General features: G+C 42.2%; 2 protein-coding genes across 5 annotated transcripts in view; one reads left to right on the top strand and one right to left on the bottom strand.

Annotated features, from left to right (window-relative positions):
* The window catches only part of cenpp (centromere protein P), a 69,676-nt gene that overhangs the window by 3,706 nt on the left and 44,561 nt on the right, over nt 1–21,409 (bottom strand). The window lies entirely within an intron of this gene.
* ecm2 (extracellular matrix protein 2, female organ and adipocyte specific) lies at nt 45–15,297 on the top strand. 4 transcript variants are annotated; one of them, XM_084022163.1, is made up of 12 exons: nt 45–66; nt 4,526–4,660; nt 4,849–5,010; nt 7,493–7,681; nt 9,035–9,817; nt 10,191–10,306; nt 10,493–10,628; nt 10,936–11,093; nt 12,400–12,539; nt 12,837–12,949; nt 13,173–13,386; nt 13,588–15,297. In XM_084022163.1, the coding sequence occupies exons 2-12, from the start codon at nt 4,528–4,530 to the stop codon at nt 13,754–13,756; spliced, it is 2,313 nt and encodes a 770-aa protein (XP_083878289.1). In that variant the 5' UTR covers nt 45–66; nt 4,526–4,527; the 3' UTR covers nt 13,757–15,297. The 4 variants fall into 4 exon arrangements, with proteins under 4 accessions (XP_083878289.1, XP_083878290.1, XP_083878288.1 ...); XM_084022164.1 differs by lacking the exon at nt 45–66 and adding an exon at nt 987–1,146 and having other exon boundaries at nt 9,062–9,817; XM_084022162.1 differs by lacking the exon at nt 45–66 and adding an exon at nt 987–1,146.

Genomic DNA, 21,409 nt, shown 5'->3' with positions numbered 1-21,409 from the left:
ATCTGTTTTCCAATTGACTTCTGTCATTGGGGGGCGTGTCCAGCTGAGGAGGGGCGTGTCTTACAGGTGAGGGGTGTGTCCAGGTGACTCAGCCAAGAGGCATTTGCAGCCGTGTGTGCTGTCTGTAATCAGAAGTTTCTACCTGAACCAGTCCACATCAGACCAGAACCTCGACTCTGGTGTGCGTTCATTAAGCAGGTTCTCAGTTTGTTCCTCTTTGCTGACTTCCTGTGTATTATTTCTTGTCTATATTTAGCACATTTTAACTGTCCTTTTTTTTTCCAGCACAAACTGACCTTTAATCTGATTTATAATGTGGTCTAAATCCACAAAGCTGTCAGGAACCAGGAATACATGACAGAAAAACCTACAAATCTTTAGTCATAACCACCCTAATATTATTATATTATATAATAGTATTATAGGACAGTCTTTAATATTTCTACACACAAATACAGATACAGAAAAGAAATATAAGAAATAAAAATAATCTGGTCTTTTTGGATTTAAAGTGATTTGAAGTTTGTGCTCTTTATGACTTGATGTGTGTTCTATGGTTTTATTGAAAACCTGCTGCTGTGCAGTGAAAGGTTATTCACATGAACCCTTTCTAGTCCACATGAAAGTGGGACGTTTGGTCTCACGTGACCTCTGACCTCTGTTCACTCAAAGACCTTCCAGTCAGGAGGAAACGCCTTCATGTCTCCCACTTGAAGTGAACCTCCTCCTGTTGGTCGTTTCACTGAGCATCACGGGAACATTTCACTTCTGTCGCTGTCTGACATCCTGCAGCTCATTGGCAACGTCCTTCTCCCGACAGGAAGACAGATGTGCGACCTGTCTCACTCTCTTGTCTGTTCTCTTCTCTCGCTCACTCCCTCACTGTGTGTCCCGACTGCAGTACAAATCCTGGCTTTCCCCTCACAGCGTTATTAGCCTGCTCTGCTCCACACAACTGATCCCCGATCTGACACACACACACACACACAGACACACACACACACACAGACAGAAACAAGACACACACACAGTATCATCACACTGCGACACACACACACCTCTCCTGGAGCTCCTGCAGAACCAGAGGAGGAGAAAAGAGGGTGGAAGAATTTGGCCTCAAGTCCTGCAGCCGCCTTCGAACTGCTGGTAAAGTAGAGTTAATATCTGTCTGTCTGTTTCCTCAGCTCCTCCCCTGTCTGTCTCTCTCTCCCTGTCCGTCTGTCTCTCTGTCTTGCGTCCGGTTTTCTAAACAGCTTCAGTTGCTGTAGATGATTTCCCTCAAGGGTCTGAAAGAAAACAAGTTTGTATCCAGACCTGAACCAGAGTGGATCTAACGGAACCACATTCTTTGACTTTTAAGATGCATGAACATGTGTTAGCTCTTCCTCGACCCTCAGCTCACTGATGACGTTCTGTTGTAGTGGAGAACATCAACAATGAGCTGAGAGAGAGAGACCATCTTTATTCAGGTTTTAGATTCTTCTTCGTTTTTTTGTTTCGTCTTGGTTTCATTTCTCAGTTGATGAGCTCATTCAACATTACAACACAACTTCCACAAGACTTCGATGTTGCGTTCTTTAACAAAGCACGTCAGATGCGTTTTCTTTTGACCAACTGTAACTGTAGGAATATGAGATTGTTTAATTAACCACCGAGTGAGACCTGAACCTGGTCCTCCAGACACAAACCGACACAGCAGGACACACACTTCATGCTGCTTCTATGAATCCTGACGATTATTAGCTCGTTGCTGGAAGGAAACGTAACATGCGTCTACTGTATCTCGCTCTTCCTCTAGTGAACTGGATTGGGTTGGCAGCACTGTTGATCGCTGTGATTGGGTCATTTCGACTTTATATCACAACAACAATCACAACAGTTTTACTACTACTGCAGTTGCATGTGGAGCACGACAAACCTTGAAAAAATAATAGTGAAGAACGCTTGTGGGGCAAATCATCCAGTAACAATTAACTTAGTTAAGAAACTTAAAAGGTGGACCAGGATCTTTACGTGAGCTACAACACACCAATCAGAGCAGGAAACATTTAAATGCAATGCTGCAGCTACAAAAACAAACACTACAAAGCAGTTAAATGTTCTGGACAGTAATTATGTCTTTAGAAACTAAATTGTTTAACGATATGCACATAAAAGAAAGACCGAGACACTAAACGGTACATGTAACCACAGGAACTGGGATTCAATTATTTTTCATCATTTTCAAGACATTTTTATAGACTAAGCAATAAAAAGAGGATGAGTGGTGATGAAAGTAATTGTTATTTGCTTTGAACCAGCCCACACAGGGTGAGGAAAATCTAATTTATTGTCTGAAAGTGGAGTTTTGGAGCTTTTGTTGCAACTGAAACATTAAAAACATATCAAAAAGGAAGTCGGGGGTAATCCAAAGTACTTTTAAACATTTCCCAAAGTTAAGAAGTGAAACACTGAAGGAAGCAAACCGAACAGAACTGCAGTTTAAACACTGGCTGGTTATTTTTATCCTCCGCTGTTCCTGCTGGAAGTCTCTCCGTCTGAGCCTGCTCATCCAGAAACTTAACTGCCGAATATTTTCCATTTCTCTCCCCTCCCTCCTGTTTTCTTTTCCTTTCTCTGCATACAGTAGATCTCTCTCTCTCCCTGCACTGAATTCTGGTTTCCTATTGGCCGACTGGAGTTGAGGTGGGAGGGTCTCAGAGCTCGCTGACTGTTTGTGTCTGTGGAGCTGCAGACTTTAAAGTTTTGATTTCATCCAAAAGGAAATGTGAATGATTAAAACAGAGTGTGGGAATATGTGTGCTGCCGCTCTGGAAAATCTTTATGGGTGCTGTAGTTTTTGGAGGCGGACCAATTCATCCTTGTTTCACCTTGTGAAAGTCATGAAGGGTCGAAACCCTGTAGTAGACACTCTTCTAATACATTTCTCAAACCAGAAATGTGTGCAGATTAGAAAAGAAAACACACAGGAAATCCCACAAAAACGGCAACTATTGATGAGATGTTTACAGTCAACTTATGGAAATACCAACTCTTAAATCGCTTGATATCATTTAATTGGAGTTTTGTGCCCACCTGATGAATTTAAATCCAAAGAGTCACTCTGCTTTTGCCCGTTTGGTCTCCACGAACTTCTGAGAAAAAATATACGTATCCAACACGAGCTTTCAGTCTGGATGCACAAGCCTTGTGTTCGGAAACACAACAACTTGGTAAGGTTAGGTTTACCAAGAAACGGTGGAGTCAGTTAAAGTACTTAAGTTACATAACAACTTGAACAGCTGTCTCCTGGGTGAAAGTCCTGTGTTTGTTTGACACTCTTCAGCCTACATAATCTTCACATCCTGGCCCACGATTAAACTTAATCATTCACCACGTCGGCCGCTGAACAAACGTTCAGTCCTTCAGACTATCAAGAAGTAAATGTCTCTATACATTCAGGCTTTTGGGCTCCAACCAAAAACAAAACTCCTGTGATTCAACAACAACAACTCCCATCATGCACTGGTGCAGAGCTACAGCACGTTTATTACTGTTATTGAGGCTGATACAGAGCACTATCTACTCCAACAATCAGGTGTGTGTTAACGGCAGGTCTCTGCCTTAATAATGAGAGGACTGCTGTGTATAGACTAGTCATTACACACACACACACACACACACACACACACACACACACACACACACACACACACACACACACACACACACACACACACACACACACACACACACACACACACACACACACACCCATTAGCACCCAGCAGAGAGCTATATGAGGGCCAACTTCAGCACTGACAAGCTCTTTCTCTCTGGGAAGCTGCTGCAGGTAAAAACCTTCTGTCTTAATTCTGTCTAGTTATTTGCGTGCAGTGAAAAAAAAAACATGGATCTGTGTATTTGGTGGGAGTTATTTTTAGCTGCTGGTTTCTGCAATTATTCAGGATTCAAATTCTTACATTTTAAACGTGAAAAACAATCGTTTACCTCCTCAGCGTGATCGTTTTAATTGAGGTGACGGTTGAGAGAAGACAGGAAATTAGTGAAGAGAGAGAGAGAGAGCTTTGGGGAATTACAGAAAATAAAAGTCTCTGGTTGGACTGATCCCAGGACATAATGGTTTACTGTCAGCACTTTAACCACCAACACCAGAGGGTACCCCGCTGTTTGTTTTATGTTTTATTTTGGCTTTTGTATTTCATTAAGCTGCTGGATTTTTCCAGATCAACAGGTACCAGCGATGTCAAAGGCCTGACATCGAACCCATTTCTTTTTGGGACTCAACCAAAATGTCACCATAGCATTAAGTGTTGAAAAGGGCACGATTGCTTGTGTTTAAGCTATAATTTAAAATCTGAAAACTTTTGAATTAAATTAAGAAAGAAAAAGTTCTTATTGAACAGATGTTTATATTTGTCAAAGTAAGACATCGCTCTGGTATCATTATCTGGAGGTTACTTTCTTTAAATGGAGGCAAAGGTTTCCGTGAGGCAACCTGAACCTGGTCTGTGCCGCTCTGCAGGGATGAGGTGGTGGCTGGTGGCAGCCAGTTTATGGCTGCTGGTGGTCTTGGCCGTCTCGGACGCCCAGGTCAGGAACAGACCTCGCAACCAGGACGGTGAGATCCGCCGGGCAAAGAGGAAGAGGGACGGACAGGGTAAGACTCTTAAAGAACCCTGATATGACTGCACAATGGCTAACAAGAGGATATGCGATCAGTTTAATCTCCGTGTATAGAGTTAGCCTAGCTTAGCACAACAAACTGGAAGGAGGAGAAAATGTTAGCATTCAAAAGGGGGATAAATATATATTTATTCTGCCTGCCTAAACTGATATGTGTTGCAGGTCCTAGGCAGGCCAGATCGGGGAGCTCTAGACCTCTGAAGATCGGACTGGTTCCTGGTCCCAGCATACCAGTGGAGCCTGGAGAAAACCATGGAGACGTTCTGTTGCTGAAGTCCTATAAGAACCTACAAGAACAACACTCCAGCTACAACGTTATCCCAGGTCAGTGGGACCAGTATCACGGTCTTAACCCGGCTTAGTAAAACCAGCGAGACTAGAAACGTTTGAACGAGACTTCTACGAAGCAGAGCTATGATTGGTCGGTCTGCGTTCGAGGGCGGGACTGATCCGAGCTGAAGGTCAATTTAAGTAATTTGTCTCAGTTTGTCTGTTTATGGTTTAACCAATGGAAACTAACCGAGTATTAAACTTTTAAGTGGTGTATTACATAACAGCGGTTTCTAGTCAATAAAATCTTCATAACAAAATAAAAACCTTAACTGAATAAAAACAAAGATCAGGCAGGATGTGAGAAGAGGTCAGCACAGCTCTGAGGCTTCATCCTGTTCTCATAATGACGCTGCCCGTTATTGCAGCTCAGTAATTTACCAACAAATCACCACATTTTAATACAAACTATGGAAAACCATCGGTGGGAAAAGGAGCTCGACAGAAAACAAGTCTCACACAGAGATTTTAAGATGGACCTCAAAAGGTAGAAGAAGTCAGCGTTATGTAATTAGAAGGGAAGGTGGTGCTGGTTGTTAGGAGCTGCAGGGGGATTTTTTTGTTCTGTTTTTGGGAGCTGAGAACAGACCCCTCAGTGTTCAAGACAAAAGTTTACGACTGAATGAATCGGACGGCTGTTTACAGACAGAGAAAGCTACAGATTTAGGACCAAAATCAATCATATTTGTTAATATCACAGTGTGAAAGTTTATAGTGGAAACAGTAATCAAGTGACCTCAAAGTCAACCTACTAGATTGTATATATGTATGTATATATATGACGATCATATTCAGCAGCAGAGAAGGTTTTCAGCAAGTTACAAGGTACGTTTACATCCAAATGTAAACACTTTCTGAAAAGAAAATTCAATGAGAATGAGTCTGTTTCCATCATCTAGACTTATCTAAATATACTTGAGAGGGCCTTAAGAACAACATTTTTTTTTAAAGTGACCTCTGGTGCATTGTCGCCCTTCACCTAAATCATCATTTACTGGAAATACATATTTACATCTTTCTTTTCAACCAGGGTACTTTTAGGTTACACTATCTAATGCAAACAAAATACAAATAAACGTAATATCTCAGGACTTTGGGAGCTGGTTTTACAATCTTCAAACATCTTGTTTTGTCCGAGATATTCCAGTTTGAATTAATAAATGATTAAAGCATTGTCAATCAACTAACGTTGTCACTGCTAGTAAAAACATCTGAACACCAGAGAATGACGGTGTGACAGCAGGGTCTGATGGTGGCTGCCTGTATTTAAATAAATCCCCGCAATTTACTAGACAATACAGATATCCAGCAACAGCAAGACAATATTTTACAGAGAAAAGAAAAGCTCTAAAGTATGTGTGCCCCGGCAGAGATGACAGGGCGACAGTCCCACTGCTGTCGGTAAACGATAGGAGAGACAGTATTTAAGAGGAATAAGCTGAGCCTCTTAACTACCTGTGCTTCTATGCACGCGACAAAGAGCATACCATTAGAAAGGATAGATGACAGACAGCACGGACTTAAAGAAGACACAAAGAGCCTCTTCCTGCTGTATCATAGCGGGTTACAGCCCTTTCCTACTGACTCACCGCCGGTCAGGACCTCGACCTGCCCCGGGTCTCATGTTGAAAGGTGGAGTAAATGTAGAGGGAGGAGTGGAAACGCTACAAATCACTGCTTTGTCTGGTTCTGATGGTAAAACACAGGGTTTACATTTGACTAGACGCACACAGCAATCACTGCAGCGGGGGCCGGTTGCTGCTGAGGGAGGTGATGAGGGTCAGCATGTTCGGTTCAAGCTGCGACCCCACAGGTTTGAAAGGGACTAGACCTCTGAATCACTGCCCACCTTTTCCTTTTTAGCTCAGTGATTCACTGCCGCTCATCGACAGCTGTTCCCGAGTTGGAAATAAGAACGGGGGCTTCGGCTTCTGTTGAAAACGATGAGTTGTTTGCAGCTGTGCAGCTCTTTGTAAATCAACATCATTTAGTTAACTGCTTCCGAGTTGATGAAAGATTATGTTGGCAGGAAGGATGTGTCATTAGATCCTGGTGGGTCAAGGCAAAACGGTTTCTAAATGTACAAAAATGTGTTTCTTATCCCAAACCCCAAAATGATAGCCAGCGTCTTTCCACAAGACCCCAGTTTGATTCTGACTGGGACCAGTACAGGTCAACACCGCCACACCGGACGTTTAAACACAACTATTAAAAGTGTAAATGGATTCAACGGGAGTATATAAAGGTCATTAAACATAGTTATTAGATTCTTAACATCTCATGCTTCAGATTTCATCCACATCATTTTGGCCATAATAATAGACGTTCAATTCTCATGCATTTTGAGCTTATAGACTGAAATGGAAGAAACTGATAACGGTTATAATCTGACAATATATTCATATTCAGCCCACTGATAAAGGGTCTCAACTATAATGGTCTAACTGAACTGACTGTGACCCGTCTGTTGTTCCAGGTAAGCAGGGCCAGTGTGTGTTCCAGGGTCTGACCATGTTCGAGCAGGCCGTCTGGTCTCCGAAGCCCTGTGTGACTTGTCTGTGTACCGGAGGGCGGGTGGTTTGCGACGAGATCGCCTGTCCCATAAAGCACTGCCATTTCCCCTTCACCCCGGCTGGGGAGTGCTGCCCCGTCTGCATGGAGTCAGGTAGCAACGCAACATGTGGCGACGCCATGGTGCAACCTCAAAGAGGCAACAGAGATGAGGGACGGCTCTGACAATAATTGAAGGGTTACGTCATAAAACCAGTTTTACAGGAAAAGTTCATTTTTGTTCAATAGATCATTTTAAATAATTAGCTCTCCAACCACTTAATTTGATCAAACAGCAGATATCTAATTTTCGGCTCAAACTCTTAATCATGCAAGTTCTATTACTTGAATGTAATCAACTAGCTTCCATCTCTGAGGCCTCAGCATGTTGCTTTCTGTTTTCATCATGGCATTAAAAAAAATGTGTTTAGCACATTTTGGGTCATTTCAACACATGTTGTGATAGTTTTAACATTTTTGGGAGATACCACATGTTGTCTTTCAACATTGTTTTCATCTCACTATCAGTTCAATCACATGTCAGGATGAAGATTGAATCTACATCTGGATCTATAAGAAATAAGCCCTTTTCACATGTCAATGCAGGGTAAACACAGGTGTGATTAATACACATTAATTATGGCCCCGTTCCATTTAGGTGAGCCAGGTATGTTGCTCGCTGGCTCAGTGAAATTTCGGTGATACTAAATGGAACGGGACCATCGTGAATTTTATCAACTACACCTGTCTGTAGCCTGCAATTACATGTCAATTACATGTCTCACTGTTTGTAGATGAATACAGCAATAACCATAGAAACATGTATAAGTACACTGTGTATAAACTACGTCTGCTGTAGTCTGTGTGGAGTTAACTGTGAAGGAAAACCACTACAAGCTGTTTTATACTCACAAGAAAAGTGACACTGAGACATCTTAAACACAAAGCAATTTTTGCATACAAAGGTAATGCAAAGATGCTAATTTGTGCCAGATGAATGACGCAAAGTGATTTGCGTCATTCATCTGAAAATATTTTATAATCAAACTAAAACAATGCACACATTGTTTGAATGCACTACAATACTTGGTTTTGCTAAAGACCGTGCTCATACATGACTAGTTCAAGGGGATCTTGGGATCTGGTCCAGACTGGTCTACAGCAGCCGTCTGCTCTGTAGCTACAACAAGCTGGTCTTGGTCTCGTGTCTGTCTACAACACTAACACACAGCCGTATCTGTCTGTCCATCTCCTGTCTGTCTGTCTGTCTGTCCTCACCAACTTCAATCTCCATCGTCTATCATTCTCTTTTAGTTTTCTTTATTTCCTCCTCCCGTTTCCTTCCCTTCTCCTTCTCTTGTCTCCTTGTCTATCCCTTTCTTCCTTCCTCTACCATCAACTCTTTCCTCCTCTCGACCACCTCCTGCCCTCTGATTGGCTGCCCAACACCAACCTACACCCACCCTAGACCCTGACCTTTCTGGTGACTCCCCAGTTCCCAACGACCCTGGTGAGTCTGTGACCCCGCTGACCCAGGAGGAGATTCAGCGAATCCTCTGGCGGGAGGAAGAGGAGCACCGCGAGGAGGAGGAGCGCCTGAAGAAGAAGGATGAGGCTAGGCAGATGAAGAGGAAGCAGAGGAAGGAAAAGGCAGAGAAACAAAGGCAAATAGTGGAGGAGAGGAGGAGGAAGGAGGAGGAGGCGCTGAAGCTGCAGGTGGAGAAAGAGGAGGAGGAGTGGAGGAGACATATTGAGGAGGAGGAGAGGAGGAGGCAGGAGGAGATAACGAGGAGACAGGATGAGGAAGACAGGAGGCGGAAGGAGGCAGAGGAGAGAGAAGCAAGGGAGAAGGAAAGGAAGCGAGAGGCAGAAAGGTGGAGACAGGAGGAGATGCTGAGGGAGGAGCTATTGGCTCTGGTGGAGGAAGAGGAGCAGCAGGGGGAGGTAGAGGAGGAGGTGTGGCTGAGAGGAGATGTGTTTGAGATGTCCCCAAAAGAACCCGAAGAACCAGACCTGCTCCCTGTTCCGATACCAAGACCTCCTGCCGTGACATGGGACGAGCTGAGGGAGATAGAAGCAGAAGAGGACGAGGAAGAGGAGGAAGAGGAGGAGAGGGAGGCGGTGGTCATGAACAGAGGAGGCCTTCCTCCAGGCTGCGACATCTCCGATGTCACTCTGACATGTGATAACGCCAAACTCATCTACTTCCCTCCTCTCTCCATGCTGGAGCTCAAGTCTCTCAGTCTGGAGGGTAAGTAAGGAGACGGAGAGCTCCACTGCTGGGTCCCGTATCAGTGACAATGGGGCTAAATAATAAATAAATGATAAATGTTATGACCAATGTTATGTCTAATAGAAGTTTTGATCAATTTGTTGCTGACTTGAAAAGGTCTACACATTATTTTAATTGTAAATATTAAATTCAGCACATTTATATCTGTATTTATTAATTACATTTTGTTTTACAAAGATACGAATGCAATGATTAAGTAAAGCCATGTTACGTAAAAGAATGAGAGAGGCTTTTAATTAAACATTAGTACTGGATCGGTCCACTCCCAGAGTCCCAGGTATCGGGACTGAAAACGACTCAAACAGGAGTAACAAACTCCTCTGACCTGCAGGCAACAACATCAGCAGCATCCCAGCAGAAGCCTTTAACGGCATCCCCAACCTGGAATGGATCAACCTTAAGAAGAACAAACTCACCTCTGCCAGCATTGATGCTAAAGCCTTCAAAGTAAGATGCTAAACCACTATAGCCCTTCAGAATAAAACCCAACTATTTTTTCTCCCCTCCATTCAATTCTAGCTCTTCTCTAATGGCGACCAAAGTGTAAAGGAAGCTGCGACTGCAAGCTGTGGAATCAATATTTATAGGATGTGTGTGTGTGTGTGTGTGTGTGTGTGTCTGTGTGTGTGTCAGGGTCTGAAGAGGCTAAGGCGTCTGTACCTGGACGGGAACCTTCTAGATGCCGTGCCCACTGATCTTCCCCCCACCCTGCAGGAGCTGAAGATCAACGAGAACAAACTGAGAGGAATCGATGAAAACAGCTTTCACGGTAACCCGCCACAGTATCCCATGATGCACCTCCATACTGCTTTAATGTCAGCTGTCAGTCAATGACTAAATATCATTAATGGGCTCGTCACTCATGGTTTCTCTTTGCGTTTGGTGTGAACATATACTACACTATATTCTGATAACCTCTAACGTTTCACAGTAATTTCAGAAATGTATGTTGTACACAATTAAATTACAATTTGCTGTTGCGTCTACTATAATCTGACAGACGTTTCCTTAATGATGCAGAGATAAATTCCCAGTTTACAGTCATGTTTATCTATTTATTTTTTTGTACGTTGAAGATCTGAGCAGCCTGGTGATTCTGGAGTTGGAGGGAAATCTGCTGAGTGAGGGGAATGTAGATCCCCGGGGCTTCGCTCCCCTCATCGAGCTCTCCTACCTCCGACTGGGCAGAAACCACTTCCGCACCATACCGCAAGGCCTCCCCGTTCCATTGCTGGTATGAAGTAATATCTGTCTGCATCACTACTGTATCTCTCCAGCTCTTACATGTTCACTACCCACACTGGGACACTCAGGCAGCCAGACGTTCCTTATTAAAAAGCCACGATGCAGCGCTCTCCCTTTGGTTAAAAAATGAATGCTGCTTTGGTGCGATGGCGCTACCAAAACAATGACTAAGGTGGAAGTAGTCATCGTGCCTCCATCTTAAATAGTTTCATACAAAGGAAACACTTAGATAGATAGAAATACTTGAGGGAAAGTTCAATAAATGTATAAATAAACCCACCAGCAACATGATGTTTTTAATCTTCTACCTAAACACTCACATTATCAGAGGCCTTCTGAGCAGCTGGCTGCAGTCAGTCAGGAATTTAGGTTTGCTGATGCATCAGTATTTTTCTATTTGGCCCTGAAGTTTAAGAGTCCTCTGCTGAATAAACTCCGCTTCTACCTGTGGGAAACCCGTCCACCCAACTTGTAATCACGGCCTCTGGTTAACCACACTGCAAAAACACCAGCAACACGCTGCTGCTGTAAATCCCCCATTAAACCTGCCTCATGCTATTATCTCGGAGAGTTTCTACACACTCAGGTCCGACAGATCGTTTTCTACCTTTGACATTTCTTCTTTGCAAATTAAGGGTTGGGATTACAGGATTTAATGAAGCACTTTCACCTTTGTATAGCCAAGTATGATTGTGACTCCAGATACCCAGAATGATCACACTGTGCGCCTATTTAACAATATATGCCAAAAACACACACACACACAAATATAAATAAATATAATAATAAAAGGAAAAATGACGCATGCTTACATTAGCTAGCACCAACCAATTTCAACCAATATCGTGACATCCATCAATCAATCAATCTGCAACTACTGCTCTCAACAGAGCCGGAGAAGGTCAAGAGCTAAATTGAACAAATTAAATTCCCAACAACGCTTTGACCCGCCTGTTTCACTCAGAAGTACGTCACCATACGGAAGCCAGGTACTCCCTGACTTTCAGACTGTAGGAAGAACAAACACAAATTTAGTTTTGGGGTGGATTATATATTAATAACCCCAAAACAGCCAACAAGCCACAGACGTGTCTGCCAAGATATCTGAACCAAAACCCCTCACATAACAGTTTAAAGACACACTTGTAGCTCATTAAAATCTAGGAAAACATTATGGGATCCTTCTGCGACTCGTGCGCCAAATTCCACCTGTCATGAGTTTCCACCAATCAAAGTAATTTCCTTTCTGACCCCTGATGTCAAACGTTTGGTTTCTTTTATTTTCTGTCCTTCAGGAGCTGTACTTGGAGAACAACCTGATTGAGGAAATCTCAGAGACGGTTTTCAATCAGACCCACAGTCTGAACGTGATTTCTCTGAGACACAACAGGCTGGATGAGACCAGGATCGCCCCGCTGGCCTGGATCAACCACAGGTCCGACAGCAAGTAACCTGTTAACTATCACCCGCGAATCCCCAGGGTCACAGGAATGACCTAGCTTTGTATTTAAGTTGTCATGGATACCGTATTGTCATGTGCTGTTTCCAGGCGTGTATTTTACCTGTTTAATTAGCACCTGTCTCAAAGTATTACTGAGAATTTCAAAGAACAAAGGAACATTTGTTTTGGTTTTCCTTTGACAGAATGCCGGCGAATGCCTTCTCATTTATGATTCAGTCGATCACTGATGCTCTCATTTCCATTTCCTTCCCTCATCTTCCTCCCCTGCAGAAATCTGGAGTCCATTGACCTTTCCAATAATAACTTCTACCTGGTTCCATCATACCTGCCCAGATCTCTGGTCCACCTGGTGCTGGTGGGAAACAACATAGAGAGAATCCCTGGTAGGTGGAAAGTGTTGCTGGAACAACTTGGCTGGCAAACACAAAGCAGATGGGAGGGCTTTAACTGGCTTTAATAAAAAAGGATTTTCAAGAGCATTAAAGGAGCTTTAAATGTTTCACATGTTAACAACCTAATAATGCATCAATAATCCAAATAATTGTTTGTGGACGGTAGAAAAGCGGGGTCTCATAGTTACACGGTTTCTTTTCTACACCTCCCCAGGTTACGTCTTCGCCCACATGGACCCCGGTTTAGAGTACCTCTATCTCTCTTACAACAAACTGGACGGAGAGGGAGTGGAGCCCGAGTCCTTCTTTGGCTCGTACCAAAGCATGGTGGAACTGTGTCTGGATCACAACCAGCTGCTCTCCGTCCCAACTGGCATCAACGAGATGACCAACTTACACTTTCTCAGACTCAACAATAACAAGATCAGGTATGAAACCACCTCATCATCACATCGTCTGTTATGGCTGAAGGATTTTCAACACGCAACACCTCATTGCATCGTTTCAAGTATTGAGTTGAGCTGCTCTTCTTTCTTATGTGGTGAAAGTACACTTGTGACTGGTGGCCAGACACCTTTTGTTATATCTACTAAAGCTGCATCTAACTGTATCCGGATACTGTTTTCCAGGAGTATCCCCGACGAAGGCATCTGTGACCCAAACCACAGTGGAGACTCCACCCTGGTGGCCCTGAGGCTGGAAAACAACAACATCGACCCCCAAAAGGTCTCACCATCAGCCTTCTCCTGTGTACGCTCCTCCTCCAGTGTGGTCTTAAAACCACAGAATACCAAGTGAACACGCAAAATCAAAATCTAAAAGACACCTCTTTTTCCACTCCAGAAACACAAAGACGTTCACATTTCTCCTCCCTCCTTTCCCTTACTTAGAAAAAAAAGGGTGACACCTGATTTATAGCTTGAACATGGAAAATAGAAATTCACCTGTCAAAACACAGATGATGTAATTTGCTCTACTGGATTGTACACTTCTGTCATTTCCTTGGACTGAAACTCTATGAGCTGCATGAAAATAAGATCTTCTTTACTTCTTTGGACCCCGATGCACCGTTTCAGGTCTCTTGGACCACCTTAAGCCCTTATGAAGACGACAGAGCACATTCAGACTACAAAATCAAACACAGCTGTCTCCATGAGTAAAATGTTAAAACGCTCTAAAATGGAAAGAACTCCTGCACCATACATAGTAAAAAAAAAAGAAGAAAAAGCTAATAAAGAAATGGAAAGAATTTTGATGAAATGAGACCACAAGCCCAGCAACGTTATTTTTAACGACCTCGCCACCTTCATGTTCCATTTCTCAGCTCCGTTTCTTCCAATGCCTCCTTTCATAAAGACATGGGAAGGAGCAGCGTAATCACATGTTGACACATCCCTTTTTCTAGTTCTTAATGTTAAGGATTAAGGGCAGCCGTGAAGGATGGCGTTAGAGTGAGTGTTGTTCGAGAGCGGATCCCTCTGACGGAAGATGCAACAACATGTCTTCCCAGTTCCCCTCCATATCTTTTACATTCTTTGTGTGCACAGAAGCAGGGAAGAAACTTCCTCCGGTGCAGTTAAACTGGATTAATTCTCCACACTTGAATAAATGACATGTAGTGAAGGAGGTTTTGAGTTATAGTCCGGATTTCCCCCCGTTGTTGGCCCCACACCAATAAATACATTGCAGTGTAGTGTGCATTAATTATGTTCCCCACAGTTTTACTACATGTTGTGATATGGAAGTTGGGCCATGCCTCAACTTGAGTTGCATCCAGGTAACTTCTATTTTGCCTCGTCTCATAAGACACTATTAAATGTGTTTCCCGGTTTCAGCAGGTTTGCTATAGACTCTCATGCAGATGAGTGTAGCCATGTGGAAAGCACAACTGTGAATTCAAAGTTTTGAAGTTTCAAAGTTAATGATGCTCTCAGCAAAGAAACGTCATTTAACCACACTATAGGTCTATGTGTACGCTTCATCTATTAACCTGTGTAACTGCAGTATAACGTATTAATAACTCATAAGCACAGAAAGTAAAGAAAAGGCTTCTGCAGGCTGGGAGACGTGGGGATTAAATGTGGGATTGTGGATTAAATGCTCTTGTATTTACAGACTGTACCGTTGCTTTGAATAGCATTGACATGAGGTATCATGTGTGCAACTATTGGACATTTTATATTATAATACATCTGCCCCTCACTTTGCTCTTGGCTGGCCAACATGCATAATTTATATGAAAAAAAACAATGTCTATTTCATATGTCAACAATTACATACTATAGTTTAACATGATGCTATGATGCGTAATTAAAATAAATGTTTCCAGTACTGCCTGATTGATTTGAAACCCCACCTAGATTCAATAAGTCGCATGAATGATATAACAGGATTCTTCTTCTTGTCGAAGAGAGATCAACATTTAGATTTCTAGCGTTTGTAACATGCAACCTGAAAATATCGGGATCATTACTTTTAGCACATAATGTTTAAGTTACTGTGGGATCATTAGTGTTTATAACTGCTTTATACATGTTAGTACCTCGACAGATATTTCTAAATTATAAATGCAAGATCTTATGAAACTTATGAGCCGTACTAACTAATGGTCTAGAACCAGACTAATTTGAATTGATGAAAAAAAAAAATCTGAGTGGTTATTCAGAGGTCTGGATCGAGGCAACGTAATCCTCCTGTTTCCATCTGGAACACTGCAGAACACCTTAAGGGTTCTTTTTCTTTTTTAAAAAGGGATTGGACCAATGTTGACACTGGATGCAAATACTCAACCTGGGAGCTGTATGAGTCACATATCCAAACAAAAGGTAGATTATATTCAGCCGAAGCTCCCGAGCACCTTTTCACCGTGAGCACATCCAGGACGTTGAGGAAAACATTCTATCAATTTAATTCCATGTTATCAAACTAGCGCCTCAAGCCTCAGGGACGAGGTGGAGCCATGATGCCTATTAAGGAATGAGTCATGATAAAATGCGGTTATCTTTGCATCACATGTCCCCCTACTCTCATGCAACACACATCCAGTGAAAGCTGTAATTACCAGAGCTAAAAGCCAACTTTTTCCATAATATTTTCCTCTGAAAGCCCGAGGCTCGGGATCATTTACTTCAGTAGCAGACGGATCGAAAGAACAATTGGAACAGAAAAGCCCAAATGTGAGGAGGACGAAAACCTCAGCTCCCTCTTTGGTAAGAGAAAAATGGAAATATTAGACAACTATATGCAGACAAGAATAAATCTAAAAGTACCGAAGCAATAAAAAAAAGAAAACAATCGGTAATGTCTGGTGACTTTCTAGATGCTGGCAATTGTCGGCTCATCGTACTTCAGCTGGAAAACTCTGTTCCGACGAGCCGAAGCTCAAAGATCAAACGTTTTCCCGTTGAAAAGAGAAAATTCTTCCCGTCTGCCAACGTGAACAGCTGCTGCGTTCATCAGTCTCACAAATCAAACCCACGAAGGATCTAATAGCCATTAATCACATTACCTCTTCAAATGCTCCTCGGGTTTTATGTACTCAGCAGATATTTTATCAAGTACAAATAATTAGAATAAAGCTCATTCAGCAACACAAGAGGATTCCTTATTTCAGTTAATCACAACTTATTTGTGTTTTGTTTGATGGTCACAAGATGATTTAAACGATATAAACATATTTTTTCTGTTCATCTGATCTGAGCTTATTTCTTCATGTGAATTACTGGGCCATCCCACCTTTTCAGGACTCTAAAAGTTAGTAAAAGTTTAAATAAAACAGTGAAAAACAGTTAGTTGACATCAATACCATTGTCAATACTACGATGGGCCACAGGTAGACATGACTTCATTTTAACGTGTCACATGCCAGTGTTGGCATTCACTGATCTTTATTGGAGGTAAAGTAAAGTGAGGGCACATAAAAAAGTATTGTTAAATATTTACTGCCACCATAACCACTTATTTTAAATTGCCACTTACCAGCTAATTAAGCAGAGTATTTAGAGGTATTTGCGGTAACTCTTACGTAAACGTACATGTCTGTAATTTCTATAATATTTTTTGAGAAAGTTTACTGAAAAGGCTGCAACATCTAAACATAGACATTTTTAATGTGTGCTTGCATGAAGACGAATGTCACGTTTTTGCATGTTCAGCTGACCAGCTGTGCACTGACTGAATAATTTATTGTACTCAGATTCCACTAGTTAAACACTGTATTTCCCCTATATTTAATACCAAATTTTGTAATCCTATAAAACAGTCTTGACAAACTAATCTTCCACTGTGTCCTTTCACATGAATTAATGGACAGAATGTTCTACCTGCGAGAAACTAATTTTGATTGACTGAAAATGCAATAACTTAAAAATGTAATATATGAATTGAAAACTCCCTGCTATGATCCAATCTTCTATTTATACTCATATTCTACCAATATTGGGAGCCCGCTCTATGATTCTTCATTGTCCAAGTTTGTGAGCCGCCGTGTATCTTTATAATCATCATCAGGTCGGCTCATGGTGGCGGATGGTGAATACTGGTCTGTTGTGCAGCCCGGCGAGGTAACACTCCCAGCAGCAGGTAACACGCCGACTTGTGACCCCATCACAGCGCTAACAAAATGTTTCCTGGCAACAAGATGTTCCAATGCCACTACAGCAACAACGGTGCTGAGGCAACTCCTTGGCACCGCCCTTGAGCTGCCCCGGTGAATGACTTTTGAAGACTCAGACGGAGGAAATTCTCCCCAACACGAGAACACAACGAGCTCCAGCCGGTCACAGAGCCATCACAGACGCCGGGATGGGCTGGAAAGTATGAGATCCCCAGAGAGAAGAGAAAAATCCTGACCGCCTCCCATCGGGAACGCACCACCATCTTCCATCAGGAAATAATCTACGACATTTAATTTGCAGTTTGGATACTGAACTTCCAACAATTACGCCATGAGATTTCTTTCACAACCACAAACCAATTTCTTTGGACGATTGAAGCTACTGAATTAAATCGTTCTGTGGCAGCACAGTCAGCTGAGAAGTATGAGGTTTTCATGCAAGACCCTGCAGAACAGAAGATGACAGCGCAACAAAAGCTCAAAGCTCCGAACAAAAGCTATACTGAAGTCCAGGCAAACACAATAGGATATAGTGTTGGACCAGTGGACCTTACAAAGCCTGTGTCCTCTCATAATACACACAAAGGAGGCTGACATCGGGTTCTAATTAGATCCCGACAACATTTGGTCCTCTCGTGTTAAAACCTGGCTCAAAACAGGGTATTGTTTCAGCAGAGCTATGAAGCTATGACAATGAGGAACTGTAACCTGAGCCTGGAGAATAATAAATGTGACTATAATATAAACAATAGGAGCCAACAGCCAACTTCTGAATGGTGAGGTAGATTAAAGCTCACACTTAAACAGCTTAACAACAGTTCACTGCTTGTTTACCTTCCATTGTAAATCAGTGAGATTTTTCTGTCTTCATGTAAACAATATCAAAACATTTAGACAAGAAACTCTCTCATGGTGATCAGGCAGCTTGTTCACAAGATTGCTTTTTCAATTCATCGGTGTTGAGATTCTGCTCCTGTGGTCACTGAATCAGAAATGGAGAATAAACATATTGCAGCGGTCTGAGGTCTCCCAGAGCTCAACGGTAGAACCTCACAGTAGAACAGAGACGAACCCAGACCATGTGTAGAAACCAGAGACGGTTTATGGTACAAACAACAACGTCACTGCCGTGTTAAGTGTTGATGGAGCAGCTACAGTGTGAGCATAGGCTAGCTCAGATCGATCTGAACTCCATTTAGAAAACAAGCAATTTAAAAGTTGTTCGGTTATTTTCTTGCAGACAGACCTAACAAAACATGACTTTGGACTTTTTACAAATTGTCGTCATGATGTAGTTATTTCAGCATCCTTTTTATCAGTTTATCGCAATTAAATTCAAACAGAATTGTTTATTTTGGGTTCATACTGCTAGTAAACCAGCCAATGTGTGTCTTGCCATTGGCAAGACACAATAAAAAATAATAATAAATAAATAAATAAAAAATAAGAATAAAAATAAAAATAAAAAACCTTACCTATAGCACTCTGATCGTAGCACTGTTGCTCTTGAAGTACTAGTTTACTCAGATGAGGACCTAACACTTGTTCTATTTTTAGCTCTTACTTTATCGGCAATGATTCGTTGTGGTTTCCTTGTTTCCTTCTTTTGACAAATGTACTTATTGTAAGTCGCTTTGGACAAAAGCGTCTGCTAAATGACCTAAATGTAAATGTAAAATGTCCGTGTCTACATAAGATAAGCCCCTCCTCCACTCTGGTGCATCTAGGATGAATGATACAAATAAACAAAAATGATCCTGCTGTCAAACTCGCGGAAGTTGCATGAGGAGTAAAATGTCCTTTGCGTTTGGTGTGAACACACCTTAAGGGCGAGAGGCTTATTGGTTGTAATGTGTAACTCAGATTTCTAGAAGACTCAGAATCTGCTGCGAGGATGCTTGAAGATGTTTTTTTTGTTGTTTATGAATTTTCTTTTAAAGAATATGTTGAACAAGGGAGAGCTCGTCATGCTTCTTTTTGATGAGATGACCATTAAACCAGATCTCTGATGGATTGGAAAATATGGTTTCCCCACCAAGAGGATCCATTGAAACCAGAACACAGACCGGCTCCCATTTCTGGTTTGTCTGACTGCCAAACCAGCGCATATTTGGATGGTCTGACTCTGCCATAAGTTGAGCCTCAGACTTCCAGCTCAGCAGAAAAATACCAGCACCGAATGGAAAAAGGAATAGTATAACACGTGAATCCTAGAGGGAGCGAGCTCCGGTTGGCTTTTCCATTCTTGGGAGGTATTTCTCATTTCTACTTCAAATGTAAAGATTGAGGTTCTCTCTTGTTTGTGATCAGGCAGAAGGAAACACAGACAAATGATGCTGACATCACATCTGACTCTCTTCTGGCTTCCAATTAGAGAGGAAATCTATAACACAGTTTTTACCGACTCTGATGGTATCTTGAGCCACCTTAAGTAAGGACACGACACTGCTGAAAACACATCTGTCTCGACAAGTCATTCAGCATTGTGAATATTTCTTTTAATGCCTGTGGCGTGAGATAATGCTAGTCCATTCTAGTTTGGTTCAACACATGTTTTTAGGAATGAAACCACAGAATAAGTCTTCCTTGGCTTCATCTATTGGTGCGACTAACAATTATTTTAATTCTCAATTCATTTCATTGCTCAAATCAAATTCCACTGAAAGTTTCTAGAGCAGAAGTTTAATTATTCGTCATTAATCTGCTGTTTGCGTCTTATCAACGATACACAAATAATATATTGGAACCGAGCGTTTTTGTTTGATTTTTGTTTAAGTAACGCAAAATAAATGTTACGTCCCATAGAGACTTTTGTGTAAAAGTTACTTGCTTATTCATACATAAGACCAAGCTGCACTTTTACCAGAACATTTAAAACACGGTGACAAGGTGGGAGGTGGGAATAGGTTTAAAAAAACAACACACTGAATTAGAGATCTTGCTATATTCTCACTCTGTCTGATATTTAATGGAAATCTTGCAGCGTCTTTGTGTGTTGAGATGTCAACTCCGTCTATATGTATTATGATTTTTAGGGAAAATTGAGGGGAAAAAAAGGGGGGGCCGTTCAATGCTCCTTTGCTTTAAACCATGTAGATCGACTGCAACCTGACAACAAACATCAGTTCATCTCAAAACCAATGATGTTGTCTGACATTTATAGAATATGATGTGTAGGCCAGGACAGCAGGATTTAATCTTACATGGTATTTTGATGCACATTTCGTCTATTGCACCTCCTGCTATTGGAAAATTGCTGCAGTATGTCTTGTTGCAATTTCAATTGACTGTGCAGCCCTGATCCAAATGCACTGTAGGGCAACACGGCAGGCTCAGCTCCTTTGTTTGAAGGGCAGTCAGCTACTGTGAAGCAGCCAGATGAAGGAATTCAGATGGCATCGCCCTTAAAATCCCTCGCGGTGCCGACTCACCTCTGTCCTAATTGCAGATGTTTCACTGAGAAAACCCAAACAACTACAACAGCTGTACGGTCCTACTATCCTCGTTTAACCCTGGTGCCAACAGGTCTCAGTGCAGGAAGCAATTCATGTTGATGTGAAATGTTTAATACGGCTGCCGGCCGTGGAAAGAGTGGAGAGGGGGTGGGGGTGGGGGGTGTGGTGGGGAGGGGGGGGATGATAGACCTGAGCAGTCAGGAGTCTGAGTCTAACGATGCTGGCACCACTTCAAAAGCTCCTGATGAGAAGCACATGACATCACGTAACAACAATGCCTTTTTTTCCAAATGTACTCCCAGAGACGTACAGATGGTGATCACAGTCAACAGCTCTCAACTAAAACTGAACCTCTCACCCTAACAGCAGAGGTTTTTCCGT

The sequence above is a fragment of the Eutrigla gurnardus genome (genome assembly GCF_963514095.1).
Source record: "Eutrigla gurnardus genome assembly, chromosome: 2".
In the NCBI taxonomy this organism is placed as follows: Eukaryota; Metazoa; Chordata; class Actinopteri; order Perciformes; family Triglidae; genus Eutrigla; species Eutrigla gurnardus.
Note: the sequence above shows the minus strand (reverse complement) of the source record. Positions and strands in the feature narration are given on the sequence as shown.